Here is an 18,378-nt window from a genome sequence, read left to right as displayed (position 1 = left end):
GATCCCGGGGGCCATCAGGGGGATCCGGGGGCGCTGCTGCGGGCACGGGGGAGGGGGCAATGCCGGGGGGGGGGCGCTGAGTGCTGAAGGGAATTGGGGTGATCGGGGGGGGGTGGGGGGGGTCAGCCGACGGCAGGTGCTGGAGCAGCATGGGGGCGATGCCGGGGGGGGGCGCTGAGTGCTGAAGGGAATTGGGGTGAATCGGGGGCGTTGGGGGTCAGCCGAGGGCAGGTGCTGGAGCGAGGATGGGGGTGATGTCGGGGGGCACCGAGAGGGTCCTGGGGGGTCGGAGCGGGGCTGGGGAGGGAATCGGGGCTGGGGGCGCAGGGAACCCGCGGGCATCGCCCCTCCCGGCCCTGCCTCCTCCTCCTCCTCCTCCCTCTCCTCCTCCTCCTGCCGCTGCTGCTGCCGCCGGCCTGGGCGGGGTTTGGCCCCGGCCCCGGCGATGCTGGAGCCGCTGTGAGCGGCACCGGCCCCCCCTGGCCCCCGCCCCGGGGGGGTGCCCGGGCCCAGCCATGCCCGCCGGCAGCACCGAGCCCGATGGCATCCTCAGCTACCAGGTGGGGCCGGCGGGCGGGGGGCGCGCGGTGCCCCCGGGCCGGCCGGAGGATGCTCCGCGCCCGCTTCACTGCGGCATTTCCGACCGGGGCGGGGGGGGAGAGGGGAGGGTTCTGCAGGGGGGGCGAGGGGAGCGCGGAGGGGTGAAGGGCATCGGTGTGTGTGTGGGGGGGTGTCCGTGAATTGGGTGTCGGGGATGGGGGTCCGGGTGGGCAAAGGGAGGTGGGCGCGGGAAGGGGGGGAAGGGCACCCCCCCTCAGCGAGCCCCCCCCGGCTCCTCCTGTGCATCTGCATCTGCCTGTGCCCCCCCCCCCCCGGGCGGCTTTGGGAGAGGAGACAAAGGCCACTGTCCCCGCAGAGCCCCGCGTCACCCCGGCACTGTCCCCCCCCCCCCGTCACTGTCCCCCGTCATTGTCCTCCCGCTATTGTACCCCCCGTCACTGCCACCCTGCACTGTCCCCTGTCACTGTCCCCCTGTCCCCCCCTCACTGTACCCCCGTCATTTTCCTCCCGTCATTGTCCCCCCGTTATTGTCCCCCCCTCACTGCCACCCTGCACTGTCCCCTGTCATTGTCCCCCTGTCATTGTACCCCCGTCACTGTCCCCCTATCATTGCCACCTTGCGCTGTCCCCCCCATCACTGTCCCCCCCATCCCCCATCACTGTCCCCCTATCATTGTCCCCTCGTCACTGTCCCCTCCCGCCCCATCACTGTCCCCGCTGTCACTGTCCCCCTGTCATTGTCCCCCCGTCACTGCCACCCTGCACTGTCCCCCTCACCACTGTCTGCCCCGGTCACTGTCCCCCCCCATCACTGTTCCACTGTCATTGCCACCCCATCACTGTCCCCTGTCACTGGCCCCGTGTCCCCCTTGTCACTGTCCCCCCATCAGTGTCCCCGTGTTGCTGTCCCCCAGTCACTGTCCCCTGATCACTGCCACCCTGCACTGTCCCCCCTGTCACTGTCCCCTCTGTCACTGCCATCCCATCACTGCCACCCCACATTGTCCCCCCTGTCACTGTCCCCTGTCACAGCCCCACATTCTGGGGGTCTCAAGGGTTGTGCCCGGGCAGGAGGGGGCAGGGGACCCCTGGGCTGTCCTCCCTTGGGCTGTCCCCCCCTTTCAGCGTCTCCTTGTCCCTGTCCCCCCCGCCCCACACCCCAAGACTGTCGGGAGCTGCTCTGGGTGGAAATTAATAATGAGAGGTTGGGAATCAACGAATCTGCCCAGAAATTACAGCGTGAATGGAGTTTCTGTCACCCCTACCCTGTGACCATGGTGTCCCTAGGATGTCCTGGCTGTGACCAGAGGGTGCCAGGGATGTCCTGGCTGTGACCAGAGGGTCCCTCCCCAGCCCCATTTTGGGGGTACAGAGACCTCTCCTCTCCCCCAGCCCCAGCCAGGGGGGTCCCTGGGGGTGACACGGCCCTGGGGACCCCAGGACTTTGTCCAGGGGGATGGAGAGGGGTCAGGGGGGTGTCTCTGCCACCTCAGCAGCCCCCAGGTCCCCCCTGTTACCCTCATCTCATCAGAACTGTGGGTCAGTTATTAATGAATTATTAATTATTAATTACACCTCGGGCCGGGTGAGCGACATCAATCCTGCCAGCGCTGCTGGTGGCCGCTCCTGGTGTGTCCTGGGCTGGGGCCAGGGGGGCTCAGGGCTGGTCCTGAGCCTCTGCTTGGGGCTTTTCCTCATCCTCAATTACCCCAAAACATCCCCAGAGCAGGAGATTTCCATTCCTAACCTGAGGAGTCGCAGGGAGCCAGGGAAACTGAGGCAGAACACCCAAGGATCCCTCTGGGGGACACAAAATCCCAACAAAATATGGATTTGGAGAGGGGGACAGGACACACATGAGGAGGCAGAGACTGGAAAATGGGATAAAATAATGAATTTCCAAGGAAGTCAGAGACTTCCAAGTGGTGTTTTGGGAAGAGTTGGAGGTGACAGCTCAACCCTCCCCAATTTCTGAACCTTCCCTGCTGGGACTGGGGTATTTTTGGAGAGCAGAAAAGGGCCAAGGGGATTTTCGGGGAGCAAAAAAAGGACAAGGGGATTTTTGGGGACAAACAAGGGTCAAGGGGATTTTTGGGGAACAAAGGGCTGGGTTTGCCCTCAGCTGGGGGAAAAGGGGGTGGGAGGTGGTGGAGAGGGCCAGGAGGGGACTTGGGGTGGGAGGCTGTGGGGTTTGGGAGATTCCCAAGGGGATGGGACATGGAGAGGAACCAAAATGGGTTTTCCTGCTTTGCTCCAGCCATTCCTGATTTCATTCCTAGTAGCAACAATTCCTTTCAGTCTCCCCAGAAAACAACTTCCAGCCAGCCAAATTGAATTTTTCTCCTTAGAAAACAGCAAATTGAAACAACTCTGGCTGCTCTGAGACTCCAGGGTGAGCGATGCCAAGCTCGGCATCCCCCTTGCAGCCCAGTTTGGATGATCTGGTGCTTGCCAGGCTGTTGGCAGTGGAGGAGGATGGAGAGGCAAGGCTGGTGCCCATCCAGGCATCCTGGGATAACCCCTGCTTTGGGGCCATCCCCTTTTCTGCTCAATCCCACCCCAAACCCATGGTTCCACGGCCATAAATCCTCAATTTCCCCTGAATGTCCTCATGGGAGCAGCCCCTTCATCCCACCCCAAACCCACGGCTCCATGGCCATAAATCCTGAAATCCCCCCGAATGTCTTTAGGGGAACAGCTCCTCCCAGTCTGTCGCTCCAGGACACAAAATAAAACTGGAATCTCCAAGGTAAAAGAGAGGGAAGTTTAATTTCTGACTCCAATATTTATAGATTTCCAAAAGTGACCGCGGATTGGAGGGTGGCAGTGCCACCTCTCCAATGACACTGGACAAAACCAACAGGCCATCAGATTTCTCCTCCTCTGTAAAAGAATCCAAACCAATTAATTTTTACATAAAGTCCATAAGAAAGTTCATCACAAAAATAAAAACATCAGAAGGCTTAAAAGAACTTAAAAAACCAGAACAACGCTGAGTGGCCTGACTGGGACTGGGGCAGTTTGGAGGGGCAGCATTTCCCTCACTGTGATTTCGGGGATGTGTCCAGGGAAGGGCCATGGGATGTCAGAGCATCCCACCGGTGCCACCTGCCCCTCCTAAAGCTCCTGGAGCCTCAATCCTGGTTAATCACCCTCAGTGGGGCTCCGGGCTTGGTCCCGGCGGGATTTTCCCAGCTCGGTGTCACCTTCCCGGCCGGTCATTCGACACCCGGGTCACCTTTGCGGGCAGGTGAGCTCTGCAGGGAGCTCATAAAGCAAACGAGTGAGGAGGATGGAGATGCCGGATTCGCTCAGCTCGGGGAGGCAGCAGAGCTGGAGAGGGAGGAGAGGAGGAATGGGGCTTGTCCGGTGTGAAAAACGCCAATCACTTGTTTTTAAAATTTTTAAGAGTTTAATAGTAATAAAATAGTTAAAAAGAATAGTAACACAATTAGAGTAATAACAATTTGGACAAATTGAATTAGGACAATAAGAGACAATAAAAAACAAAGAGTTACAGACAGTCTGGGTACCTTTTCTGGGCATCATGAGCCCGAAAAAGGACCCCGTTAACAAAGGATTAACCCTTAAGAACAATAGCTTGTTGCATATTCAAACACCTCATCCATGATGCATAAATTCCATTCAAACACAGGATTCTGTCTGGTCAGTGTCAACTTCTTCCTTCTAATCCTAACAGCGCCTTCAAGGCGGGAAGAAGTTCGTTTCTTGTGAAAAGAAGGCAATAAATTCCCTTTCTCTGAAAGATTTAGGTGTCCTGTGGCTGCTATCTCGCTGCAAGCCCCTTTCTGTTAAACAAAGCATCTTACATAGCATCGTTTCTATTTTAAAAATTATTATAACCTAAAACTATATTTAACACAGTACTTAAGAAAATTAATACAGCATTATTTTCTAACACAAGACATATAATATTCATTTTAATATTTGCGAAAAGCCAATCATAAAATACATACATTTTTCACATCCAGAGCCTCTGTCCCGCGGCAGGACGGGCTCTGGTTGATGAGGATCCCCCAAGGGATGGGGCTGGTGCCAAAGTGAGACCTTCCAGGAATTCCCTGATTTTCTGCAGGAAATTTGGATGGAAACAGCCCTGCCCATGATGTTTCTTTTCCTGACAGTTTGTGCCTCACTTTTTTTATCTTCACTTTTTTTTTTTCATCAAATAATTAAACCATATATCCCTACATTATCCTGATCACTTATCATCAATACTTTCAATTAACCTTCCTCTACATCACCATCATCACTCCACAACCACCCCCAAAGACATAGAATTAACCCCAGAACTAAGCCCCCCCCAAAAAAACCAAACAAAAATACAAACCATGATGATAAATCATCAACCAATCACCCACCAAATTTTACGTCCTTGTAGCTTATAGAAAGCATGACCCGTACATCAGCTCTGGCTGATGAGGATCCCCCACGGGATGGGGCTTGTGCCAAAGTGCGACCTTCCAGGAATTCCCTGATTTTCTGCAGGAAATTTGGATGGAAACCAGCCCTGCCCATGATGTTTCTTTTCCTGACAGTTTGTACCTCGTTTGCTCTTTGGGAATTTGGGTTTAAAATCCACCCCAATGCCGATTGTCCTTCCTCTGGCAGGATGTGGTGTTTTCACCCCATTCTGGAGAATTTTCCATAAACCAGAGCTGGGTTCTTCCCTTCCATGGCGTTTTCTGAGTGTGGAGAATTTTGGGGAGTGTAAATAATCCTGGGTTTGGAACTCTGGATTCTGATCCTATCCATTTTTGTCTCTGGAGGTGAGGGCCACAAGGTGCCACCTTGTCCTGAGGGATTCTGACCCCTGTTCCAAAACCGGGGATGGACACGGGGATGAAGGAATGGCCTGGATGGGAAGGGACCCACGAGGTCACAGCAGTGACAATGTGACCCTTTCCGGGAGAATCCCAGGGGCTCTGCTGGGGCTGTGCATCCCCTGAGGGAGGGAAAACTCCCCCAAATCCTGCTGGAGCTTCCCTGGGGTACAGGAGGGGGAATGTTTGACAAAATGCTTTTTTTGGGGAGAAAGAGGCTTGAATTGAGGGAGGTTTGAATCTGCCCCTCTCAAATCCCTGTTCACTCCCACTGCCACAGCTGTGCTCAAATTTGCCATTTTATTAAAATTCCCATTTTAAATTGTGATTTATCCAGCTCTTTCACCCTGTGCCTTTTCCAGGGCTGGGGTTTTGTCCTTTTTGGTGGCTCTGGAGGGTGCTGGGAAGGGCAGGAGGGTGGTGATGGGTGTCACTGGAGCGAGGACGGAAGAGCCACTGGTGCAGGAAAATCCGGCTGCTGGGCAACGTGGGGAGGGCAGGCAGAGGAAGCGACACTGGAACTCTGGAATTGGTGCTCAGGCACCAGCAATCATTCCCAGCAGGAATATTTGCTCCTCTTCCTCATCAAACTCACCCGTGCCTGGAGGGACCTGAAGGTTTTCCATCCGTGGGTTAAAGCAGGAATTTGGGGGGAGCAGATTCCCTGATATCCAGCTGAAATCATAATCCATTATTTATTCTCCATTTTCCAATCACCTCATGGCATCATTATCAATACAAGGGCAGTGTCTGCCTGGTGGGGTTGGAAACTTTCCTTACAGATTCCAGCTGTGGTTGCTCTGAGCTGGTTCAGCTCTTGCTCCTGGAATCTCATCCAGCAGCCCCTCCAGTTCCCCCAATTCCCTCAGGATTTTGCTCCTTTTCCACCTTCACTTTCAGGAATCAAAATCTGGGTGATTTTTGTTGTTTGAATAATTTTCGATCGCAGTGATGGCATCGAACCTCATCCACTCAATCATCCCAAACCTTCCCCTTGAGCCTTTAGATGAGGAATAATTGGGAAACTTGATGGAAAATAATTGGGAAAATTGATGGAAAATATGGATTGTTGGGCATTGCAGAGTTTGTTTGCACAGATCATGGGATTTTGGTTTTCTTGGGGGCACAAGGAGAGGAAAGTTGAGCAATGGTGATTCCTTCCTTTAGTATTTCCAGCATAAAAGACTCATGGAATAGTTTGGGCTGGAAAACCATCGGACCATCTTGCCCCACCCCTCTGCCATGGACAGGGGTACATCCCATGAGCGCAGGTTGCTCAGAAATCTCAGTTAAAAAATGGGAAATGCTGTTTTCCATGGGGAATTCGGACCAAGGGGAGCCTGAGCCTCTGCAGGACCTTGAAGGCCTCTGGAGGTCATTGGTGGCCACGTCCTGTGGCCAAGAGCCACCCAGGGAGTCCTGCAGGAGCCACCCTGAGACCAAAGGTGGCTCTTTCCCGTCAGCTTGGAAATCCCTGTGTATTTTTCCATTTTTTAAGAAATCAGCTACAAAAACAAAGCAGGGGGTTGAGTACTTTTAGGTCTGAAATGCCCGAATTTGGGTCTGAAGTGCCTCTCCCCCCACAGTAACCATTCCAGACTCCTATCGTGTACAACATGGATGGGTTTATTTGGGATTGGGAAAAGAACCTTCCACAAGTCCCTGGTTTTTGGGCTGTGCCTGGAGGAGAAGCCGTGATCCTCATGGAATGGTGGATGGACAGGGAGCTCCACAGACCCATCCCCAACTTTTCCCTTCTTCTCCTCATTAGAGACACGACGAGGAGGCCGTGATTGACCAGGGCAGGACGAGCAATGTGGTCAACATCCACTATGAGAAGGAGGAGCTGGAAGGTGAGATCCTGCTGAGAACTTGCTAGGATCCTGCTGAGATCCTGCTGGGATCCTACTGAGATCCTGCTGAGAACTTACTGACATCCTGCTGGAATTCTGCTGGGATTCTGCTGAGATCCTGTTGGAATCTTGTTGGGATCCCGCTGAGATCCTGCTGAGAACTTGCTGAGATCCTCCTGGGATTCTGCAGAGATCCTGTTAGGATCCTACTGGGATCCTGCTGGGATCCTACTCAGATCCTGATGAGAACTTGCTGGAATCCTGCTGGGATCTTGCTGCGATCCTTATGGGATCCTGCTGAGATCCTTATGTGATCCTGCTGGGATTCTGCTGAGATCCTGCTGGAGGAGCCACCAGGCCCTGGGAAAAGTCCCTGCAATGTCCCTTTCCTGGTGTCACATCCAGAGCAGCAAAACCTGATGTGGTTCTTGGTTAAACAACAAATTATTGACTTATTTTTTATTGCAACGGCTTTTAAAGCCCTGGTGGAGGCCCAGTGGGAAATGTGTCCATGGGGTTGGATAATTTCCATCTGCTTTCCCCACAGCAGCTGCTCCTGGCTTGGAGAGGGCAGGATAATCATTTGATGTGGTGCAGATTCCCTGTTTTCCTCATGGAGTTCATTGTCATGGGGCTCCTTTGACCTTTCCTTGTCACCTTCTGCCATAAAAAGATTTCAAAACTATAATTATTGTATTATCTCCTGCTTAATGAGCAAATCTGAGGGGTGGTGGTGGTGGTGGCGTCCAGCCCAAGCTGGAATTTGAGAAGGGTTTTGGTGCTTTCAGGGCACATTTAGGTGACCCCAAACCATCCCTTGGTGTGAAGCTTGAGTAAAATGGGCTTGGAAAAAAGGACAAGTCTGTCAAAGTCAGGGATCCACTGAAATTTACATTGAGGGAAGTTGCTGTGGGAGTTTTGGGTGTCTTGGTTTGGAAAGACAGGAGTCTGCTCAGGAAGGCAGGAGCCTCCCCTGAAATGGAGAATATAAATCCTCCCCACCCCTCTGAATTGCTATAAATTTTAAATTAAGGAGCTCACAAAAATATGGGAGCAGGAAATAACAGTTCTTTAATAGGGAAAAGAAAAAAAAAAGGATAAAACAAACAATGGAGTACACTAGAACAACACTGACAGAGTCAGAACCCAACCTGACACCCTGTGGGGTGTTGGTGGCAATCCAATTGCATTGTGGCTGCAGCCCTCCTGAAGTGTCAGGGGTGGTTCTGTTGGAGCAAGGGGGATCTGCAGAGAAGGATGGATTCTTGCTCTGAAGATCCAGTGGAAGGAGAGACAGCTGCTGTTCCTCTGGGGAATCCCATGGAGAAAGCCGTGCTGGTGTCTCAAAAACCTCTGGATTATATCTGGGTAGCAATGCTTGGCTCCTCCCTCTGGGCGGAGCATCTCACAATGGGATGTTATAGTTCTTATCAGCCATGCAGTGACATTCAATAGCTGTTATCAGCAGATGTCCCTCCCGAGGGAGGATTGAATGTGGTCACTCAGAGAGAGAGATAAGGCAAACTGCCCACTTGACAAAGGTCATCTGCCATACAGATGGCAATGGAAAACACCTTGCATTGCAATCTTCAACATTGGGGTGTCCTGTGTGGGTCCTGGATGAACCTCGCGGGTCCCTGAGGAGCTGCCCTGACTCTGTGGCCTCCTCCTGGGGTGGCTGTGCTGGCCGAGCCGCCAACATTGCTGCCATCCCTGTTTCCCCAGGCCACCGGACCCTGTACGTGGGCGTGCGGATGCCGCTGGTGCGCCAGAGCCACCGGCACCACCGCGCCCACAGCCAGAAGCACCGGAAACGGGAGCGCGAGAAGGACGCGGTGCCCGCCGAGCAGGGATACCACTGTAAGTCCTGCTGGGGTGCCCACCACGCCACTGCCCAGCCAGGTCCCTGGGGACACTTTGTGGGGTTGTTTTACCGAGGAAAAGTGGCTTTTTTTTTTAGCAAGTCTCCCCTTTTCCAAAATTTTTTCTGATTTTGCAGTAAAATAAAAAATAAAAAATAAAATAAAATAAAATAAAATAAAATAAAATAAAATAAAATAAAATAAAATAAAATAAAATAAAATAAAATAAAATAAAATAAAATAAAATAAAATAAAATATCTATAATGGATTTAGGAATCCTGGTGTAAAACTGGAGTTGTGGGAAAGGAAAGCAGTCCCTGTGGATACTTTGTGGGGTTGTTTTACCGAGGAAAAGTGACTTTGTTTTTAAGCAACGCTCCCCCTTTTCCAAATTTTTTCTGATTTTGCAGTTAAATAAAAAAAAAAAAAAGAATCTGTGATGGATTTAGGGATCCTGGTGTAAAACTGGAGGTGTGGGGAAGGAAAGCAGTCCCTGTAGATACTTTGTTGGTCTGTTTTACCGAGGAAAAGTGGCTTTCTTTTTTAACAAGGCTCCCATTTTTCCAAATTTTTTTCTGATTTTGCAGTTAAATAAATAAAATAAAATAAAATAAAATAAAATAAAATAAAATAAAATAAAATAAAATAAAATAAATCTATAATGGATTTAGGGCTCCTGGCATAAAATGGGAGGTGTGGGGAAGGAAAGCAGTCCCTGTGGATACTTTGTGGGGCTGTTTTATCGAGGAAAAGTGGCTTTTTTTTAGCAAGGCTCCCATTTTTCCAAAATTTTTTTCTGATTTTGCAGTAAAATAAAATAAATAAAATAAAAAAAAATTATAATGGATTTAGGGATCCTGGCATAAAACTGGAGGTGTGGGGAAGGAAAGCAGCCCATCCTTATGGGTTTCCAAAATTTTTCCAAAATTTTTTTTGATTTTGCAGTTATATAAAATAAAAAAATCTATAATGGATTTAGGGATCCTGGTGTAAAACTAGGGGTGTGGGGAAGGAAAGCAGCCCATCCTTATGGGATGGAGGCTCCACTTTCCCTTGTGAGAGCCCGGAGGGAGCCGTGGGAGAGGGGCCAGCGCAGCGTTTATGGCTGGACTGGTTCCACTGTGATGCCACTGGAATGTGAGTGTGCTGGGATGGATCCAGGCTCAGAAATGGGATGGGGAATCTCCTCCTGTCCCCAGACACCCCATCCCAGCGGGTCCAGTTCATCCTGGGCACGGAGGAGGACGAGCAGCACGTTCCTCATGACTTGTTCACGGAGCTGGATGAGATCTGCGTGAAGGAGGGGGAGGATGCCGAGTGGAAGGAGACAGCCAGGTAAATAAATCCCTGGGATTTGGGAATGGCAGGAAGCTGTGCCAGAAGGGGTTTACGTTGGACACTGGGAAAAGGTTCTTCCCCTGCTGGAGCAGCTTCTTAGGGAATGGTCACAGCCCCAAGGCTGCCAGAGCTCCAGGAGTGTTTGAACAAAGCTCTCTGGGACAGGGTGGGATTTTGGGGTCTCTGGGCAGGGCCAGAGATTGGGCTCGATGATCTTTGTGGGTCTCTTCCCACTTAGGAGATTCCATGGTTCTAGAGGTCAGGGAATGATTGGTTTGGGGATCAGTGGGATTTTCGGGGTTATCTGGGCCAGAAGTTGGACTTGATGGTCCTCGTGGGTCCCTTCCAATTCTAGAGTTTCCATGATCCTGTGATCCTCATAGGTCCCTTCCACCTCTGGAATTGATTCCATGTTTCCAGAGGCCAGGGACATCTCTAAGTGGGATTGTTGGGGTGTCCTGTACAGGGGTTGCAGTCTGTGATCCTTGTGGGTCCCTTCCAGCTGAGGATATTCCAGGATTACGTGATACCTGCTGCCAGCTGTGGTGGCAGAGGAGTTCTCTGGGACATGGAACTCTCCCAGCTGCAGGAACCTCCTCCAGCCACTCCATGGTTTTATGCAAGGGGCTGCAGGGCTGGAGCCCTTTTCTCTCTGGCCAAATCCACAGGTGGCTGAAGTTCGAGGAGGACGTGGAGGACGGGGGTGAGCGCTGGAGCAAACCCTATGTGGCCACGCTGTCCCTGCACAGCCTCTTCGAGCTGCGCAGCTGCATCATCAACGGCACCGTGCTGCTGGACGTGCGCGCCACCAGCGTCGAGGACATCGCCGGTACCGGGGGGAAATCCTGACCGGGGCTTGGGGCTCCCAGCTGGCCTGGTGGGGCTCTGTCTTGGTTTGGAAAGACAGGTGTCTGCTAAGGAAGGCAGGAGACTCTCTGAAATGGAAAATATAAACCCCCTCCCCCTGAATTGCTATAAAATTTGAAATTAAGGGGCTCTCAGGCAACAAATATGGGAGCAGGAAATAACAGTTTGTCTCGGTTTGGGAAGCCAGGTGTCTGCTAAGGAAGGCAGGACCCCCCCCTGAAATGGAGAACGTAAACCCTCCCCACCCCTCTGAATTGCTATAAATTTTAAATTAAGGGGCTCTCAGGCAACAATATGGGAGCAGGAAATAACAGTTCTTTAATCGCAAAGAAGATAAAAGGATAAAATAATGCAGTAAACCAAAACAACACTGACAGAGTCAGAACCCAACCTGACACCCTGTGGGTCGGGGTGTTGGCAGCAGTCCCATTGGAATTGTGGCTCAGCCCTCCTGCAGTGTCAGGGGTGGTTCTGCTGGAGCAGGGATCCTGGAGAAGGGTGCAGTCTCTTCCCCTGAAGATCCAGGGGAAGAAGAGGCAGCTGCTGCTCCTCTGCGGAATCCAGTGGAGAAGCAGTGCTGGTGTTCCAGAATCTCCAGATTATATCTGGGTAGCAATGCTTGGCTCCTCCCTCTGGGCTCACATCTCCCAATGGGATGCTGTAGTTCTTATCAGCCATGCAGTGACATTCAATGGCTGTTATCAGCAGATGTGCCCCCAGAGGGAGGAGTGATTGTGGAGGAGATAAGGAAAAACTGCCCACTGACAAAAGACAACTGCCACAGAGATGGTGATAGAACACATCTTGCCTTGCAATCTGGGACAGGTTCCTAGGATGGGAGTGGGCTCTGGGTGAGCAGCTCTTGCTGGCAGTGTGGGGTCCTTTGGAAAGTGATTTTTCAGTTAGAGAGAGACTGGAACAAAATTCTGCAGCAAAATTGAAAATATTCTGCAGGGAAAGGGAGAGAATTCTCCCTTTTACTGCACACTTTTCTTTTCTTTACTTTACTTTACTTTACTTTACCTTACCTTACCTTACCTTACCTTACCTTATCTTACTTTACTTTTCTCAGTAAAAAGGAGAGTGTTCTGCAGCAAAAAGGAGAATATTCTGCAGTAAAATGAGAATATTCTGCAGGAAAAGTGAGAATGTTTGGCAGGAAAAGGGAGAATATTCTGTAGTAAAAGGAAAATATTCTGTAGTAAAAAGGAGTATATTTTGTAGTAAAAGGGAGAATGTTTTGCAGGAAAAGGGAGAATATTCTGTAGCAAAAAGGAGACTATTCTGCAGTACAAAGGAGACTATTCTGTAGCAAAAAAGGAGAACGTCCTGCACATTTTTGAGTATTTCAGGACCTGGCTGTTTGGCTCTCCCTAAGAGTTGACCCTTGTTCAATAACAACTCACTCCAAGCCATTTCCTTGCATTACTCTGATTCCATTTTCCCTCCACACACCGGGGTTCAGGGCTTTAGGGGCAGAGTGGCTCTGGCCGGGCAGGTCCATGCTCTGACCTGGTGTCCCTGTCCCCCCAGACCTGATCCTGGCCCAGCAGGAGCCCTCGCCCGAGTTCGACGAGCGCACGCGGGCCAAGGTCCGGGAGGTGCTGCTGAAGAAGCACCACCACCAGAACGAGAGGAAGAGGAACAACCTCCTGCCCATCGTGCGCTCCTTCGCTGATGTCAGCAAGAAACAGGACCTGCACCTGCTGGAGAAGCCAGGTGAGGTCCTGTGGGGTTTGGGGCTGGGTGAGGTCCTGCAGGGGATTGGAGCCAGGTGAGGTTCTGCAGGTATGGAACCAAGTGAGGTTCTGTGGGGTTTGGAACCAGGTGAGGTTCCGCATGGTTCGGAGCCAGGTGAGGTTCTGCAGGATTTGGAGACAGGTGAGGTTCTGCAGGGCTTAGAAGCAGGTGAGGTCCTGCAGGACATAGGGCCAGGTGAGGTTCTGCATGGTTTGGGGCCAGGTGAGGTTCTGTGGGGTTTGGAGCCAGGTGAGGTTCCGTGGGTGTGGAACCAGGTGAGGTCCTGCAGGGCTTGGAGCCTGGTGAGGTTCTGCAGGATTTGGGGCCAGGTGAGGTTCTGCGTGGTTTGGAACCAGATGAGGTTCTGCGGGGCATGGAGCCTGGTGAGGTTCTGCATGTTTTGGGGCCAGGTGAGGTTCTGTAGGGTTTGGGGTCCTCCAGGGCTTGGAGCCTGGTGAGGTTTTTGCCAGGCTTAACACCAGCTTGAGGTTTCTGCCAGGCTTTACCACAAGGTGAAGGTTTCTCCAGGGATTTGGCACCAGGTGAGGGTTCCTGCCAGTTTTCAGCACCAGGTGAGGGTTTCTGGAGGAGATTGTCACGTGGTGAAGGTTTCTGTCAGACTTGGCACCAGCTGAAGGTTTCTATTAGAGTTTGGCACCAAGTGACATTTTCTCCAGGAATTTGCACTGGGTGAAGTTTTCTCCCAAAGCTTTAGCACCAGGTGAGGTCATCTGCCTGTCTTTAGCCTGAGGTGAAGGTTTCTCCAGGGATTTGACACCAGCTGAGTGTTTCTCCAGGCTTTGGCACCAGATGGGGGTTTCTGGGTGACTTTGTCTCCATTAGACTTGTTCTGGCAAATAACAAACACCCCAACTCCTCCTTTCCTCCCTTTCTGAGTGTTTTTCTCTTCCCTCCCAGCCCAAACCCTCACCCCTCACCCTTCTCCCACCACTGCAGAAGCTAAAAATGGGGTGACCCCTGAGACCAGTGCCATGGACCTGAGCAAGGTGAGACCCCTGGACCTCTCCCACTCCTCCAGGGGGGTGAGAGGGACCCTGGGGGGCCCTGAGGGTTTTGTTTTTGGGGGATTCCCTGAGAGTGGCTGGTCATGCCCAGGCGGAGCTGCACTTCATGAAGAAGATCCCCAGTGGAGCAGAAGCCTCCAACGTGCTGGTGGGAGAGCTGGATTTCCTCCACCAGCCCCTCGTGGCCTTTGTCCGCCTGACCCCGGCCGTGCTCCTGTCGGGAATGACAGAAGTTCCCATCCCAACAAGGTCAGAAGGAGAAGAACAAATTTTTATTTAAAAAAACCCCAAACCCATCTGAAATCACCCCAAACCCACCTGAAATCAAATTTGGGGCCCAAGGGAACAAATGGGAGCTGCATGTTTCTCCAATGCTGCTCCTCACCTTCCTCCCTTCCCTGCTGGATCTTTGAAACCTATGGACCCATTTCAATGACATTGGCCCCAAAATGAGATTTGTGATTGGTTTTGGTGCGCAATTCAATCCATCGAGGAGGTGTGGAACCAATGTGTTTCCTCTTGAGGGCCCAGGGGTTTCTCTGGGTGCTCTTGGAGTGAAACCACATTCCCTTCTCTTAGTTTGGTTTTCCTTGTCCAGGTTCCTGTTTGTTCTGCTGGGGCCAGGAGGAAAAGCCCATCAGTACCACGAGATCGGCAGGTCCATGGCCACCACCATGACGGATGAGGTGGGATCAGATAAGGGGGATCTCGGTGTCCCTTCTGGGGTTCTTCACCATTGCCTGTCCCTGGAGCAGTGAGGAAGAGGATTTGCTGTCCCAGCCCTTCCTTCACACGCCAAACCAGGCAGATTTACATCACTTCAAGTCCCAGGGACTGAAATCCCCTCTGGGTGCATCCCACACCCCATCCTTCCCTAGGGGGTGCCCAGGACATTGTCCCCAGTGGTGGCACTGCCCAGGCCAGAAGAACTTCACAGAATCACAGAATCATGAGGTTGGAAGAGACCTCTACGATCATCAAGTCCAACATATGCCTTAACACCTCAACTAGACTATAGCACCAAGTGCCTGTCCAGTCTTTTTTTAAACACGTGTCAGCACAGAAAGTCTAAAATCCTCAGCATCCAGAACTCCAGCATATGCTCTTTGGCCTACCCCAATCTCAGCCCCCCACTTCTCCCTCCAGCTCCATCCCAAGCCCCATCCCTGCCTTTCTGCCTGCTGGATTTTGGCAGGAAAGTGATTTTACACACTTCTAATCAACCGCCCACCCATAATCTCAGGGCTACCAACCAATTTTGGAAGCCTTCTCCATGGCCTCAGGTCAAAATGCAGCACTCTCCTGGCACTCAGGGTGTCACAGAATCAATCACAGAATCACAGAATCAATCACAGAATCACAGAATCACAGAATTATGAGGTTGGAAGAGACCTCTAAGATCATCAAGTCCTACCTATGCCCTAACACCTCAACCAGACTATAGCACCCAGTGCCATGTCTAGCCTTTTTTTAAACACATCTAGAGATGGTGATTCTACCACCTCCCAGGGAAGAGCATTCCAGTACTTCATTATTCTTTTGGTGAAAAACTTTTCCCTAACATGCAACCTATACCTTCCCTGATGTAGCTTGAGACTGTGTCCTCTGGTTCTGTCAGTTGGTGCCTGGTGGAAGAGACCAAACCCACCTGTCTCCAACCTCTCTTCAGCAAGGTCTAGAGAGCAATAACGTCACCTCTAAGAGAGCCATAAGGTCACCTCTAAGGCAATAAGGTCACCTCTAAGTGACCCCTAACTTCTCCCGTTTAAGCCAACACCTCCAGTGTGGCCATGAGGAGCAGGGCTGAAATCCCACCTGGGATTCATCCTGCACCTGATCCTCCCCACGCCCAGGGCTGGCACCATCCCAGGGGTGGCATTGCCAGGGTGGGAGAACTTCTCAAAGCCATGAGGGACAGTGACCTCATGGAGGAGATGATTATAACAACACCACAATGCCTAGATTCTTCCTGCTGGGGGAATGTTTCCAGCTGCCATTTCCAGCTGGAGATTTGGGGAAGATGATCCTGCCATAGCCAAAGGGAGCTGCCCAAGTGAGGACACCTGGGGTGGGTTGTGCTCTCACTGGGGGTCTCCTCTGGGCAGGTTTTCCACGATGTTGCCTACAAAGCCAAGGACCGGGCTGACCTCGTGGCTGGCATCGATGAGTTCCTGGATCAGGTCACGGTGCTGCCTCCAGGAGAGTGGGACCCCTCCATCCGGATCGAGCCCCCCAAAAACGTCCCCTCCCAGGTGGGTGCTGCGAGGGGAATGGGCAGCGCAACACCCCAAATTCTGCTAAACTTGGAATTCCCAGTTTGGCACAGCCACACCCAGGCCAGGAGCACAACAAGCTGGTGGTTGATAAAATACCTGAAAAATGCCAGTTTAGAGCTGAATTCCATGCTCACAGGAAAAGAGGAAGGTGCCGGGAGCTCTGGATGAGAGTTCTTCCCACAGCAAACCGGAGAAACACAGCGGTCCTGAGCTGGAGCGGACTGGGAGGTGGGAGCTCTCCTGGTTTGGGGCCTTCTTCTGTTTTGCCCCCAAAATCTGAGCAGGCACCTCCCCTTCCAGCAGCATCTGGGGTCACCTGGTTCAGTGAAAGGGCTCCATGTTGCCACCTTGGGCTGGGCAGGGGGGACATCTGGGAAGGTGGGAGATCTGGGAAGGTGGGAGATCTGGGCAAGAGGGACACCTGGGCAATGAGGAGTTCTGGGAAGGTGGGAGACCTGGGCAGGGAGGAGAATTGGGAAGGTGGGAGATCTGGGAATGTGGGAAACCTGGGCAGATGGGAGACCTGGGCAGGTGAGAGATCTGGGCAATAAGGAGGTCTGGGAAGGTGGGAGGTCTGGGCAAGTGAGAGATCTGGGTAGCGGGGACACCTGGGCAGGGAGGAGGAGGTCTGGGCAGGTGGGAGACCTGGGCAGGGGCACACCTGGGCAGGTGGCCCAGCACCAGCATCAGCACACCAGGGTTTCCTGGCTTTGGGGCAGGGGCAAACACCTCCAGGTGAGGGCATTTTCTGCCCAAAGGAAACCAAAGGTGCTCTCCAAGAGAACAGCCTCGTGTTCCCTCCCTCCCTGCAGGCTCTTTGGGGGTCTGGTCCTGGACGTGAAGCGCAAGGCGCCGTGGTTCTGGAGCGACTTCAGGGACGGTCTGAGCCTGCAGTGCCTGGCGTCCTTCCTGTTCCTTTACTGTGCCTGCATGTCCCCCGTCATCACCTTCGGGGGCCTGCTGGGGGAGGCCACCCACGGCCACATTGTGAGCTCCTCTCTCTGTAGGGAGCATGGGGAGGGGGAGACGCCCCAAAAGGACCCCCCCTGGACTGGTGGGGAGTGTCCCTGCTCGTGTGGAGCATTTGGAACCCAAACCAGTCCCTGCCAACCCAACCTGCTGGTCCCTTCCAACCCAACCCGCTCCAGAACCTTGGAAATCTCTTCGCTGATGTGAATTTCCTTTGGGTTTTTGGGGGGGTTTTATCCCTAATGATTGATTTGCTTTCTGCTCCCTCTCTTCCCTGCCAGAGTGCCATGGAGTCACTGCTGGGAGCATCCATGACGGGCGTGGTTTATTCTCTCTTTGCTGGCCAACCCCTCACCATCCTCGGCAGCACTGGACCCGTCCTGGTCTTTGAGAAGATTCTCTACAAGTTCTGCAAGTGAGATGTTTGTCTTCAGTTCTTCTGGGGGAAAGATTTTTTATTGTTTTAGGCAGGGAGAAGATGTTTTTCTTCTCATTTTCTCGGTGGGAATTGTCAGATTTAAGTTGTTTGCTGGGTCACAGAGGTCTCCTGCTGCTGCTGTTGCACAGGAAGGATGAGAGTCCTTGGGATTCAGGGTCATATGGGGTTTTTGGCTTGGGGTCATTTCGGATTTTAGGGTTAAAATGAAGCAGTGGGAGGAGGAGGAACCAGAGGCTTTGGATGGATGCCCAAGAAAGGTGAAACAGATCACTCTGGTTTGGGAATGATGGAGGGTTTGTTTTCCACTGAGTACAAAACTTTTAAGCCTGGTTTTTGCTGGAAGAAGAAATAGATTTTGCCCAAGTATTCATGTAATTCAATTGGAATATTTTGCATTTTGGTGATTTTATTGAACAAGCAGGATCTTTTCCTAGGAAATAGCTCTTTTCTATGACAGTCCTTTCATCTTGGTGACTTTGGTGTGGGATGAACCCCCCTCACCAGAATTAAACTTCTCATTTACCCCCAAGCTGACTGTGGGTGACCGGGGCAAACCCAGCTGGTTTTGGTGTCAGGGCTCTGGGGCACATGGGAGAACATTCC

At 52.1% G+C, this 18,378-nt stretch overlaps 1 protein-coding gene across 1 annotated transcript in view; it reads left to right on the top strand.

Moving 5' to 3' along the window:
• The first annotated feature begins 404 nt into the window (after positions 1-404).
• Positions 405-18,378, top strand: part of SLC4A8 (solute carrier family 4 member 8) — a 31,258-nt gene continuing 13,284 nt past the window's right edge. The window contains exons 1-13 of the mRNA XM_064735031.1: positions 405-560; positions 7,177-7,258; positions 8,984-9,118; positions 10,321-10,456; positions 11,128-11,288; positions 12,860-13,045; positions 13,985-14,073; positions 14,183-14,340; positions 14,690-14,777; positions 16,197-16,343; positions 16,504-16,595; positions 17,180-17,354; positions 17,618-17,751. Coding sequence (XP_064591101.1) covers positions 516-560; positions 7,177-7,258; positions 8,984-9,118; positions 10,321-10,456; positions 11,128-11,288; positions 12,860-13,045; positions 13,985-14,073; positions 14,183-14,340; positions 14,690-14,777; positions 16,197-16,343; positions 16,504-16,595; positions 17,180-17,354; positions 17,618-17,751 — 1,628 coding nt within the window. The 5' untranslated portion in view covers positions 405-515. The remainder of the gene's footprint in view (positions 561-7,176; positions 7,259-8,983; positions 9,119-10,320; positions 10,457-11,127; positions 11,289-12,859; positions 13,046-13,984; positions 14,074-14,182; positions 14,341-14,689; positions 14,778-16,196; positions 16,344-16,503; positions 16,596-17,179; positions 17,355-17,617; positions 17,752-18,378) is intronic.

This window comes from Zonotrichia leucophrys, chromosome 29 (assembly GCF_028769735.1).
Source record: "Zonotrichia leucophrys gambelii isolate GWCS_2022_RI chromosome 29, RI_Zleu_2.0, whole genome shotgun sequence".
In the NCBI taxonomy this organism is placed as follows: Eukaryota; Metazoa; Chordata; class Aves; order Passeriformes; family Passerellidae; genus Zonotrichia; species Zonotrichia leucophrys.
Note: the sequence above shows the minus strand (reverse complement) of the source record. Positions and strands in the feature narration are given on the sequence as shown.